The sequence below is a fragment of the Camellia sinensis genome, chromosome 14 (assembly GCF_055761805.1).
Source record: "Camellia sinensis isolate YWXY chromosome 14, ASM5576180v1, whole genome shotgun sequence".
In the NCBI taxonomy this organism is placed as follows: domain Eukaryota; kingdom Viridiplantae; phylum Streptophyta; class Magnoliopsida; order Ericales; family Theaceae; genus Camellia; species Camellia sinensis.
The window spans coordinates 59598106-59612096 of NC_138974.1; the positions used below are offsets into that span (position 1 = coordinate 59598106).

The window sequence follows — 13991 nt, forward strand, 5'->3', positions numbered from 1 at the left end:
TCGTGTTTGAACCAATGTATGCATCAGTTTTGCTATATAGACAAAATTGAAATGTATGGACAAAATTCATTTTGAGTAATTCTTTTGGGTATACAGCAAAACTCTATGTGCAAATGTATGTGCCTTGTATCTGCATCGATAAACAACATTATGGAATGAGATGAGCCACTTTTGGGTGTTTGAGCTCAATTTGCTAAGAATTAGTTGAGCTTTAAAAAATTAAACTCGAGCTTAGCTTGTCAAGTATTTTAGGCCCCGTTTATTTTGGAGTGTAGAGGGTGGGATGAGATTAGGATGAAGGTGGGACCCATTTAGTGTTGTGTTTATTTGTATAGTTGGAGAAGTGATTAGGATAGAGGAGGTGGAAGTGGTATTAGAAAAATAGTGAGGGGATTAGAATTTTTTTTATTTTTTACATGTTGGGCATTTTTTTTTGAACATTAATGTTTAATTTTTTGTATTTTTTTATTTTTTTTATTATTTTATATAAAAATAATTTAACAATTTCTACGCTAACAACTATCATCAAAACAAATACAATTTTACTTAATCTCTCACTATTAATCCCCTCACTATCAATCCCTCACTGTTAATTCCTCATTATCAATCCCTCTATTCTACCTCTGAAAACAAACAGGACTTTAGAAATATGGGTGGGATGAATTTACTAATAGATGTCTGTAGGCATTCTAGTTTTCCTATTCAAACTTGCTTCGAGTCAACTCAATTACATAAACAAGAGTTTTAGCTGAAAAATTAAAATAAAATAAAATATTTCTCAAATTTAGATTTATATTAAGAGAAAAAAGAGAAAATCATAAATAAAATATAAAAGGGATCATTTCAGAAAAAGTGGAGTGAGATTTTTTTTCCAACTAATGAAGGTACAATATTTATTTGCATAATTGAATGCATAAATCACTTGTACCTTCATCATTTTGTAATTATTTTTTCACTATCTACTTTTTTTATATTCTTCCAACATAAAAAATGTTTATCTTTGATATATTATTAAAAATAAATATTAATTCATTTTCTTTGTATTCCCGTGTCTTATCGAAACGAGTTTGAAAACAAGCTTAAAAATTGAACTCAAACTCATGTATTTAGCTAACCTCAAGTTATTCAGCCCTAATCTCATCAAAGAAGCAACTCACTATCAATCGGTCTAGATAACATTTTTCAAAAACACTATTGTTAGAAATTGGGCGCCCATGTGGCATGACCCTTAGAACCTTTTGAACCTCATCCAAATGGGTTTTGAATTTGAATTCAAACCTATTTGGATAGCCACTCAGGATATATATCTATCATATCATGATATGGATAGATGATATAGATATCAGATATTATCTCATTTAACCAATGGATAAATGAGATAAATATAATATATATCTGATATATGGTTATGGGTAACCAAGATAGAAAATAACGTAGTTTTGTTTTCAACCCATAAACTGACTCTCTCCCAAGAAACAACGATCAAGTCATTTTTGCACTGTGGTTTGTGTGGGTGATATTCACCATTGTAATATCACCCCACTGCTGGGATTGATTGATTAGATTCTGGAAGCACGTGATTTATCCACGAGATTTTAGATCAAATGAGGTATGATCTAAACATTTTATTCCGCTGCATGTTTTTATACTTTGATTTACATTGGTATCAGAGCCTTTGATGGATATTTTCGTGTTTCTATTTTTACATGTGTATATATACATGTATATGCATGAATATTAATGGAGGAGGAAGATGAAGTGTACGGTTTTCTTTTTTGCATTTTAACTCCATTTAGATTGAGAGAGTGATATACCTCAATTTTATGTTGCTTAAATGTTATTTTTTATGCCATAAATGTTTTTATTGTGAAAAATGGAGTCCGACAGTACAAAAATCGGACCGGAAAACACCCGGGAAGGCGGCGCGTGTGATTCACGCGCTGTATGACGCCGAGCAGCAGCGCCACGTGCCACCACGCGCTGCCACGCGCTGAGCGGGCTAGGCACGCGCCCCCCACGCGCCACACGCGCGATCTGTCCCCTCCCTTCCACACGCGCGCGTTAGCCGCGCCGCTTCCAGCCGCGCCACGTGTGCGACACACGCGCGCCATGCGCCGCGCCGCGTTGACTCGCGCTGAGCGGCGGCGAGCCGAGCCGAGCCGTTTTTCCCGCCTGGCTTGGCTCTAAGGCTCTGTTTGTTTGTTTTTAATTCTGAATTGCGTTAATTGGCCATAATTTATTCGTTATAGCTTTGTTTTAAGTATGGTTGGTACCGTTACACTCAGAATTAAATTTTATATCTTCTGTAAAATTTTGAAAATTTTACGAAAATAAAAAATATTTTTTCTGTGTTAATAATTCATTTTTTATGCTTTAAAATGATTCTGGTATTGCATAATTAATTTTCTGGGGTTGAAATTTTTATTGTGGACTTCTGAAATGTTTTACTATCTACTGGTAATATTATTTCAGTTTATCAGTTTCTGGATTTTTTATTTCTAATTTTATGTGTGTTTATTAGTTATTTAAAATTCCAGAATATTTCAGAAAAATTCCAGAAAATTTCAAAATGATGTACACTTTAATTATGGCATAATCTGAATATTGAATACAGCATATTTTTTTTTTTGGATTTGTAATATGTTGTAATTAGAAGAGCATGATTATTTATTTATTTATTAGAATTCCATTATTAAATAAATATAGCATGAGTTATTTGTAGATTTGCATTAAAATGCTATTGTATGGAATTTATCATGCTTTGTTTATGCCATAGTCAGTGGGAGGTTATTTGGTTGAGAGAAATCTTTGTAGATTAACTCCCGAAAACCAATATTTTGCGCATAAATTAAACTAAATTTTGGATAATTGTCACTTGTGGCGCAAGAGATGATTACGAGCATAGCGGATTTTCGATCTTGCGACTTGTGTAATATTATCACTATTTAATTTAGATTTTTGCGGCAAAATTATATTATGCTAATCAAATTAATCCCAATGCGAATTTCTCTCTAAATTGATTTAGCTTATGGAAGTTAATTTGGTTGACCTAGACTTAGTAGAGATGTTCAAATGTGAACAAACTAATCCCATTCTTTAGATGAGCAAAAGTCTTGGAGACTTTAGGTCAAACCTTAATTGAGCCAAAGTAAGGAAACATGACTCAAAGTCGCCGTGTTTTTTGTTGCCTTGTTTGGCACAATAAAAACTAATGTGTGCGCTATAGTTAGCGGCACGCTACATAGTTTTGGTTGGCGAGTTTTGGAGTTATGAAATTAGTAAGCCCTCAATAGATCTGTATATGATCTTGACTAATGAGCTGCGCGGATTGACTTTGTAATTTGACTTGTAAATAATGTTACATCATTGGATGAAGTAACATTCAAGAGTCACGTCATCCAAGAAATGCGAGCTTAAATAAATTAGTCATTAAGTGTAAGACGAGTAGCCAGTACGAGCAGTGTTTTGCTCTCTACCCAATTATTGGGAGTGGATTGAGCGAAATTTCATGCACTATAATAGTGTGCGTTGAAATATCACGTGAAGTTAAAAGATTAGCGCTTAGAAACTGCAAAATCTATTAACACTGAGTGAAAAGATTAGCGCTTAGTGGCTGCAAAATCTATTAGCATTGCCAACTTGTCTAAGTGTGGACACTTACTGTTTCCACACTTGAGTGTGAAACATGGATGAGGTGCTTCTTTGTGTGATTCCTTTACTAGGCTAACATTTTTGAATAACATTTACCACTAAGCGCAAACGTTGCAGCATAGTAATGAAAAGGTTAAGGCTGACAAGGTTGTTATGACTCTAAGAATTTAACGCATCGCTTGTAAGAGCATTGTGTTAAATTAGACTCTTTAGCCTAATTCGCGCTTAAGTTACTTCAGGAGCTATCATAGTTGATAGCTTATTCTCTCCTTCTTGTGGATAGTAGAATTAATTGCAAGTAACTATGAAGCGAGAAATAGAGATGGCAACAGGAGTATCGTCATCTTTCAACTAGATGTATTAAAGTGTATGGAGAATAAAATTAACTTGAAGGTGCAGGGGATTAGCACTTACTAGTTAAATTTGCGACTTAGGCGCAGTTGATATTTCCATGGCATCCTTTTTATGATCTAGTGAATATGACTTAGTCGTGAGTCATTACCTAGTTGGGCCTAAACATTTAAAACTTGTCTTCGAGAACTCACACATTAAGATGATTGGAATTAGTTTATGACATTGGTCATGAACCAGTGGCTTATTATACTTAATCACATTAATGAGATGATGACACGATGGTTTGAGTAGGCCTTCTCGGGCCCACTCGCTTATGACATCCTGCTCTCATGTGAATGTGTAACTTTGTTCGCAATGGGTGCGCACAAGTAAGTAGGAAAGCCGCAGAAGGTCATTTGTTTTGGCGCATTTAGTCCACTATGATATTTTGTGACTAGATATGTGTGAGGGTATGATAGCTAAGCCTCAATCTCGACACATTTATAGATTGCGATACGCATCTGAGTCAAGACTATTTGATCTCCCATAAGTCAAAAGTTTTGAGATGATTTTTGACATTGCACATATGAGGTCGAGATCAATTAGATAAGAGTTTTTTGTGCTTTTAGCTTTGACCAAGGTGGCGAGTATCTATTTGAGTTATTTTTTAGAAAAACTCTGTGAAGAGAGATGGATGCTTAGAAAATTGATTATTCCTAGTACTCAACAACACACTGGTGTAGTAGAGATAAGGAATTAAATATTGTTAATGTTAGGTGGATAATGGCGCAAAATGTTTCCCAATTGGGAATTGCACTAGTTTGTTGCCTATATCCCTAACTAAGTGCCCTCCATATCAGATTTTACACTCCATTTTGAGTAATGGGTTAGCAGAGAGCCATCTATGGGCGATCTGTAACCATTAAGCAGCTTATCTTTATTCTACTTCTCATAAGATTGCGAAGTTAAGACCTAGGGTTCTATAGCGCATTATTGTATGCTGTCTTGTAAACACAAAGGGTCGTGTGGCGCATTATTGTATGCGGTCATGCAAACCCTCCGGGTCATGTGCATATAGGTAAGCAGCTTTGTGGTAGTGTAACTAAGTCACATAAAGTTTTATTAGTAAAGGTGACGTGAATAGAGTTTTCGGAACTCTATAAGATGGAGAATTCCAAGCATAACGCTCTATGTAGCCTAGTTGAGAATGGAAAGAAATTTCCAATATCCTAGGGACAGTGGGAGCGATGTGCCTACTAATGGATTACTCCATTAGAGAAGAATACTCTACATTCTTAGTTGCGTGGTAGCAAATGTGAAAATTTTCCACATCATCACTGGGTGATTGAGAGGGAAACATTCATGATTGCTCCGCAAGATGATAAAGAGCCTAGGATAATGCCTAAGGCTCTAGTCCCTTATTTTTTGAAAGTGGATCAATGTTGCGCAGTTTAAGACAAAGTCTTTGAGGATTAACCATTTTTATAATTTGGTTGACTTTCCATTATGACGTAAAACTGTTATAAAGTTATGCGTAATTTGGATAGTCATTGTTGAGGCATAAGGCTTGCTAGATACCGAATGGTCGCACCATTGAGGAAAGTGTAGACCATGAGAAGACTTCCTCCTGGGGAGTGAGGTTATTTTGACTTAGGCTATGATTGACATAAGTTCGGAACATTGATTTGTGGACATTGTGACCCGTTTTGTCATTAGAGAATTGGATAAGTAGATCCGTAAGGATTTACCTTCTGCTTTTATGGTGAAAAGTTAGAAGCGCAAAAAGGTTGCTGGTTCCAATAAATCTTTTACAGCCTAAAGCAGTTATCCAAACAGTGGTTCTTAGATTTCGTCAAGCCATGATAGGGCAACGATGATCGATGAAGACCACTGAGGCATGATCAATGGTCCAAAAGAAGTTTTTCCTTACTTAGTCATTATGAGCCAAGAATTTATAAGGTTGTCGCCACCTAGGGTGGGCAGTCCTCTATTTTAGATATGATGGACATGGGTGATGTAATTTATATGCTCGGATGTACGATCCTTAGGGATTGTTTTAGGAAAATTCTCGGTCTGTCTTCGATGACTTACATAGAGAATATCTTAGAATGATTCTAGATGCAAAATTGCAAATCCATTGACTTACCTATCGGTAAAAGCCAGAGCCTTAGCTATTGAGTGAATCCTCAGATTGTCTTTGGGAGAAACAGATGACCTATATTCCTTGATCTTTTCTTTGTTGTGGGAGCCTAAAGTACGCTATGTGGGCGTATTCGGCATGATAAGTGTTATCTTTGATAAATGGTTAACTGAGTTGTTCAGACTTTGACCTTGCTCATTAGACTGTGGATAAAATGCTTTATTAGAAGCATATTAATTTGCTCATTGTAAAATTCAATGCGCTGGTTGGGCGCATCTGCGCTAGTTGGGCGCATTAAGAATGAACGCAAATTGGTCACCAAAAATATCTTTAGAGAGGTTATTGCGCAAGAGGTAGTGATCTTAAATCATTTCATGTGAGGCGCACATGGTGGATTCCGTTGTATATACTTATCGCAAGAGGTGCTGATAAGGCTTATGTTTGGAATCTATAATTGCGCAAGCTGTGGTCATTTTTTTTAAATCGATCACTTATTTTGAGATGATGGGATGTTGACACTATTATGGTTTGTGTCATAATGATTAGCAAATGATGATGTCAGCAGGCAAGATTGGCTCACTCACACGAGCAATCGCCCTTGGCGCTTGGGAGCGAGCAAGGATGAGACTGGTGGTTTATTTTATTTGGAGCCAAGAGAGGCTTAAATCATCCACTATGTATGTCGCCTTGGTTATAACCAAGATGAGGTCGTGTTAAGGACCAAACATGGATGTTAGTACCCACTTTCCATGTTGTGCCTGTTATGATTAGCCAGATACGAGATCTCATTTGGCGCCTAGAAGGCGAGCAAATAGAGAATTCGGGTTAGGCGCTAGAAAGCGACTAGACTAATATCTGTACGGTGTATCGAGTATGACATCACTCTTTATGGAAGAGTTACTCCACCGTAACATGTATTCATACTATATGTGCTTGGCGACCGAGTAATGAGGTGAGAGAATGGATCCCTGCTTCCTCACCGTGTGAGTCTTACGTGTCATTATTGATATGACTTTCATTTATGTACCCTTTTGTGACTTTTGACTATGTCATAAGGTAAGGGGTTGATGTTCTGCTACTTTGGTATGTTGCCTGCGGTCATGCATGATTCGGCCTTAAGGGACATCACTGGGAAAGCGGTCAATCATCTAGTATTACACCACTGTTGTATATTCACTGCCGGCAACTCACATCGCTCTGTATGAGAGGCGAATTGAGTGTGAATATATTGCAAGAATTGAGAGGGTCAAACATGCTCTTTTTTGAGGGATTAGAGATGTTTTTTGGACCGGTGTAATTAGATGGGTCTGGGGTATATGAGACACTATTTCTGTTCTTTTTGGGTTGATGTCTCTATGCTGGCTCATTTTGAGTTTCTAGTATAGAGCTCCCACATGCAGGTGTTCTCAGCAGTCGCACGGTGCAGTGGCTAGTATGAGATTGTTTATTTTTGGGGAGATTGAGATTGAGACGTGGCAGTGTCATGCCAACTCATGTCCGAGTGGGAGATGTTAGAAATTGGGCGCCCATGTGGCATGACCCTTAGAACCTTTTGAACCTCATCCAAATGGGTTTTGAATTTGAATTCAAACCTATTTGGATAGCCACTCAGGATATATATCTATCATATCATGATATGGATAGATGATATAGATATCAGATATTATCTCATTTAACCAATGGATAAATGAGATAAATATAATATATATCTGATATATGGTTATGGGTAACCAAGATAGAAAATAACGTAGTTTTGTTTTCAACCCATAAACTGACTCTCTCCCAAGAAACAACGATCAAGTCATTTTTGCACAGTGGTTTGTGTGGGTGATATTCACCATTGTAATATCACCCCACTGCTGGGATTGATTGATTAGATTCTGGAAGCAGGTGATTTATCCACGAGATTTTAGATCAAATGAGGTATGATCTAAATATTTTATTCCGCTGCATGTTTTTATACTTTGATTTACAACTATACATGTAAATTACTCTTTTCCTTGAAGTTGCGTCTTTGGTAGTCAACAACTGAGTGAATCTCAATTAGGGGAAAAATGAACTCAGGGTGATACTAAGTTGGTGGCTACCAAGCCAACATTAGTGTCAAATGTGAATAATTAAATTTGAAGCAAAATATGAATATATATATATATATATATGAGGAAAGAAGCAGTCTGGATCGAATTGATTTATTGCATATAGTGTAGTTCTAGTTTAAACAGTTCAACATATTTCAAATGGAACATGAATGCAAAGTTCCTATTTGGGTCAACACGACCTCAATAGCTGTTATTTGTTAGAATTGGTCTTCTACTTAATTAAAATAATGAGCTTGTCAATATTACACAAGATTTTAATTAACATATTGAAATTTGATTGTAACAAGTTAATGAATAGTTTAACCTTAAATCTACTATATAAATAAGTACCCTCTTGAATCTCCATAACGGTACAATTTCACACAAGTCCTCAAGCTTTTAGTAGCCATGGCAAAAGCTCAATCTTTCATGTTTTTCATAGTTGCTGCCATGATGATTGTCCTTCCTACAACTACATTAGGACAACTAAATCCTGATTTCTACGACAAAGTGTGCCCGCAGGCATTACACACGGTTAGAGCAGTCGTTGAGCAGGCAATCATGCACGAGCCACGCATGGGAGCGTCACTTCTCCGCTTGCATTTTCATGACTGTTTTGTCAATGTAAGTTTGATGCTTCTTCTACTAATCTCTAAACCTAAATATTCTTCTTCACCTATATCTATTGATATTCCTAAAGAAAAATTATATATTTAGGTAACAGATCAAATTACATTTAATCTCATGTCACAAATTTACTTACCATCATAAATGGCACTTGCACATTATTCATGCATAGAACATGTGACACGTTAAATGTTATGCTTTAAAAGAATAGTCATCCAAGCAAAAAGAAGAGAAGAAAAAAAAAAAAAAGAATAGTCATCATAACATTAGTCAAAAACTGGGGAGACTAAAATGAGACAAAATTCAATCAAGGCACATCCATATAAGTTTTGATGGAAAAAAAATACTTAATGTAGCATATATTATTCATTTATTTGTTGTTGTAACATCCATCATTGAACTATCAGGGCTGCGATGGATCAAATCTGCTGGACGATACAGCTAACTTCACTGGTGAGAAGACCGCTCGTCCGAACTTGAATTCACTTAGGGGGTTTGATGTTATTGATGAAATTAAAGCAGCCGTAAACTCAGCTTGCTATGGCAATGTGGTGTCCTGTGCTGATATTTTAGCCATTGCAGCTCGCGACTCCGTGAACATTGTAAGTATCCCATAAATAATAAAACCTTCCCTTACCTGAAAAAGGCCAGAGTATATAGTCAGAGACCCTCTTTCCTCAAATCCCACTCTCTCAACCTTGAACATTTAGTACAAAGATTAATTAAGTATGCATTTTGTTGCACACTTTTTTTTTTTTTTTTTTTCGATTTGGTTCTCAAACTACAAATATGAGTTTAAATGGTCCCGCCCTCACGCTATCCAAATTGATTAATGGGAGCTGATATATTTTTTGGAATTTTATATGAAGAATCGATAAAATCAAATGGTCTAAATGCATAAATGGTCCCTTAATTATGCACTTTGTTGCAGTTTTGGTCCGTAATATTTTGTTTTATTATTGTAAAGTTATAAAAATATCCCAGTTCTCATTAATCGTCTTGGATGGCCAGATCATTGCACTATTTAAATACATATTTTACAGTTTGAACACTAGATTGACAAAATTAAAATATTAGAAATTAAATTGCAACGAAATGCATACTTTAGAAACTAATGGTGTAATTAATCTCGTTACAACTAAACCAAACTGCTAACATAAAAATCTTGGGTTTTGTGTTTCAGTTGGGAGCTCCATGGTACCAAGTACAACTAGGTAGGAGAGACTCATTAACTGCAAGTTTGAATGATGCAAACAATGACATCCCTCCCCCATTCTTCAACCTCTCAAGCCTCCTCTCAAACTTCCAATCTCATAGTCTAGACCTCAAAGACCTCGTGGTCCTGTCTGGTGGCCACACCATTGGTCTTGCAAGGTGCACCACCTTCGTAGCCAGGATTTACAACGACACAAATATAAACCCTAATTTTGACGCCACCCTGAAAAAGATCTGCCCAGTCAATAGTGGAGGAAACAAAACATTTCCACTCGACGCAACCACAACTGTGTTTGATACTGTGTACTACCAGGACTTGTTGCAACAGAAGGGTCTGCTTCATTCTGATCAGCAACTATTTGATGGTGGTAATAGTGAGACTGATGATCTAGTGAGGTACTATAGTAATAACCCATATGCATTTGGGGAAGACTTTGGTGTTTCTATGCTTAAGATGGGTAACTTGAAGCCTCTCACTGGTAGTAATGGACAGATCAGGATGAATTGCAGGAGAGTTAATTAAGTCTGTTTGTTAGCAGGTCAGTTCATGCCACATTCTTATCAACTTGCATTTGAATACGTTGTTTTTTGTTTTTTGTTTTATGCTATGGTAATAACATTGATGTGTGAGTTTGGGCTTGGGATTCTCTATCCCAACTCTATGTACCAATCTTTTTAGTGTTGTCATGTATTCATAATTTGGATTTAACAAAGTTTATTTATTTTTTTTTGAAGTATTTAGACATATTCAAGTTCATGTTACATGCCCAAAAAAAAATTTAAAAATTCCTAAAATATGTGAGCTCCCATTGGAGAACCCACTTTCTCCACCCAATGGAAGTGGCTCTCCCACTCTACCAACCCCACTAGAGAGTGGAAGAGGGTAGGTGGTGACCAATGAGGCTCTTCCCCATTAGTGTATAAATAGAGGTTGAGGGGAGAGTTGAAATATAGTGAGAACCATCAGAAATTGAGAGTGAGAGCTGTGAATTGAGTGAGTTTCATCTCCTCCTCTGTATTTGTATTTTTGCTCCATTTTAGTGATAATTCTCATTTCTGTCCGTGGATGTAGGCATTGGGCCGAACCACGTAAATATTGTGTTCTCTGTGTGTGTGAGATAATTCTCTGGGTGTCTTTGATCCTAACAAGTGGTATCAGAGCCGGTGTTGTAGGTTTTTCGGAAAAACAGAGTGTTGTTCCAAAACTTACCCAGAAATCAAAGTAGTAGAAATCTGCTTTTGATTACACCACATTAAAGTACTCGACGAGACGAGCACAAAGGTGAAAACCGCGTCAAAAACAGAGATCGGACGGACATACACGCGCCACACGCGCCTGTGACGCCGTTCCCACGCGCTCCCACGCGCCGCACGCGCCGCACGCGCTTCCAGAGGTAGAAGACGCGTGAGTTCACGTGCTGCACGCGCCTCACGCGCTTCCAGAGGTAGACGACGCGTGAGTTGACGCGCGACACGCGCCGCACGCGCGCGCACCAAGCCGCCCAGCCGAAGCCGCGTTGACCAGGCTGAGCCGCTGACCCAGCCGCTGACTGAGCCGCTGACGTCAGCCAGACGCCAGCCGAACCGGAGAAAAATCTGGTGCTTCTCAGGCGCACCAGATTCTGCCGATCTGAACCGTTAAAATTGTTTTGGCTTGATCGAAGCCATTTGGAGTTCGTTTTTGGTGATCCAATAGTGGTTTCTGACTATTTGGAGTATTCCGGACACATCCGTACGGTCAGATTTTGCAAATAAGTTTTTCAAAAATTCGCAGTTTTTATTTTGGCAATCCGAAGTGTTTTTCCGGCTAATTTGAGCAGTCCGGACTTCACAGCAAAGCCTGTTTTTCAAACAGAGATTACTTTCTGGATGATGGAGGAATCCACATCAGCTTCAGGGCCGATGATTCGGTTGAACGCTTCTAATTATGCGATATGGAAGCCGCGGATGGAGGACGTCCTGTATTGTAGAGATTTGTTCGACCCTATAGCGCTAAAGGGGGTCAAACCAGATGGAGACAAGGATGGGGACTGGACAAAAACCAACCGGAAGACTGTCGGTCAAATCAGACAGTGGATTGACCACAGTGTGTTCCACCATGTTGCCCAAGAGACAGACGCCTATGCCCTATGGATGAAATTGGAGGGCATGTACCAGTCCAAGACCGCACGGAACAAAGCCTTGATAATGAGAAGGCTTATAAACTTGAAGCTGAAGAATGGTGTGTCTGTTGCTGAACACACCAGTGTGAACCAGCTTGCATCAATCAAAATGGAGTTGGAGGATGAGATACAAGCATTATTATTACTCAGTTCCTTACCAGACAGCTGGGAGACGTTGGTGGTTTCTCTCAGTAATTCTGCACCCGAAGGGAAGCTGACCATGGGAATGGTCACAGACGCCTTATTCAACGAGGAGGCAAGGAAGAAAGAAATGGAAGGAGAGCAGTCCCATGCCCTTGTCACAGAAAGTAGAGGCAGAGATAGAGAAAGGGGCAGAGGTAGAGGAAGAAGTAAAAGCAGAGGGCGTTCACAGTCCAGACAGGACAACACGAGGAGGTGTTTTTACTGTGATCAAGAGAATCACGTAATAAGAGATTGCCCAGAGAAAAAGGCGGACAGACAAGCCAAAGAGAAGGCTAAGGGACACGGAGGTCCCTCAACTACAGCAGTTGCAGTGCATTCCTCTGACGATGAAGAGGTGATGCTTACAGTCTCGTCAGAGTTGAAAACACCCGGCTGGATTTTGGATTCAGGGTGTACGTTCCACATATGTGCGGATAGGAAGCTTTTCTCCACTTACCGAAGAGTCAGCGGTAGCATTATCCGGATGGCCAACAACACAGTGAACAGAGTTGTCGGCATAGGGACAGTGCGATTCCTTACTAAGGATGGAAGAAAAGTAATTTTATCTGAGGTCCGACATGTGCCAGGAGTACGGAGGAATCTAATCTCCCTGAGTATGCTAGATCTAAAAGGAAATTGTTTCTCATCTAGTGGCGGGGTTCTTCATGTACGCAGAGGTGATAGAGAAATGTTGCAAGGCAAATTGTGCAACAAACTGTATAGACTGGAAGGAGAAGTTTTGACAAAGATGAGTGTTGTCAAATGCCAGTCGAAGGGTACAAAGAGAGAACATACGTAACCAAAGCGTATGATTGAGCCAGGCTTTCATCAGGAATGGCGAAAACGGTGCACGGGAACGCAAGGAGGCAGTTCAAAGGTGCACAGATCTGAGCCAGTGAAGCCTATCTTGAAGAAAGTTCAGAGCAAAGAAACCAAATCTGTAGAGACTATGCCAGTGAAGAAGAGAATTTCTTTTGCTTCCGTGTTAGAGACATTTTGCAACCTCTCAAAAGATGCATGGAAGGGAGGGATGCAATCTCAAGTCACAAAGTGAGCTTTGCAATGTACTCCAATAAGGGGGTGCAAGCACTATGCACGGAGTTGCATAGTGGTAACTTGTACAGACCGGTGGAAGTTGTCTTGGCAGAAGGGCTAACTGTCAAACATCAGTACGGACGTACAAGTGAGACAGAACCGAACATCAGGGATTGCAGCACAGACAACGGGCGTATGAGATCGCTGGGAAGTTGTTCTGAAGTGCAGAAAACAAAGGCTGGTTGTTCAGAAATAAGCTCCGAGCAAGGAAAATTGAGGATGTTGATGTGTCAAACTCTGAAGTTTTCTAGTTGCTCCCGTGTTCATCATGCAAGGAGTTGCACGGTAATGCAAGGGTATCCCGAGCAGGGGGTGCAGGACATCCAATCAGGGGGTGTCAAGATATCTTGGTTGCGCAAGTTCAAGCATAGCAAGTGAAGATATCCGAGACAGGAAGCGTGGAAGAGATTTGTGGGAGATAGGAGCAGAGGCTCTCTCCAAATCAGAGAGTGGTGTGAGTTGAGTTGAGGATGTAGGATTCCCTCCTCCTCTTGTATCTCTGGTGTA

General features: G+C 38.9%; 1 protein-coding gene across 1 annotated transcript; it reads left to right on the top strand.

Moving 5' to 3' along the window:
- The first annotated feature begins 8573 nt into the window (after window positions 1-8573).
- On the top strand, window positions 8574-10781 carry LOC114263231 (peroxidase RIP1). Its single transcript, XM_028203738.2, has 3 exons — window positions 8574-8826; window positions 9237-9431; window positions 10013-10781. The coding sequence occupies exons 1-3, from the start codon at window positions 8611-8613 to the stop codon at window positions 10565-10567; spliced, it is 966 nt and encodes a 321-aa protein (XP_028059539.2). The 5' UTR covers window positions 8574-8610; the 3' UTR covers window positions 10568-10781.
- Window positions 10782-13991: the final 3210 nt, after the last annotated feature.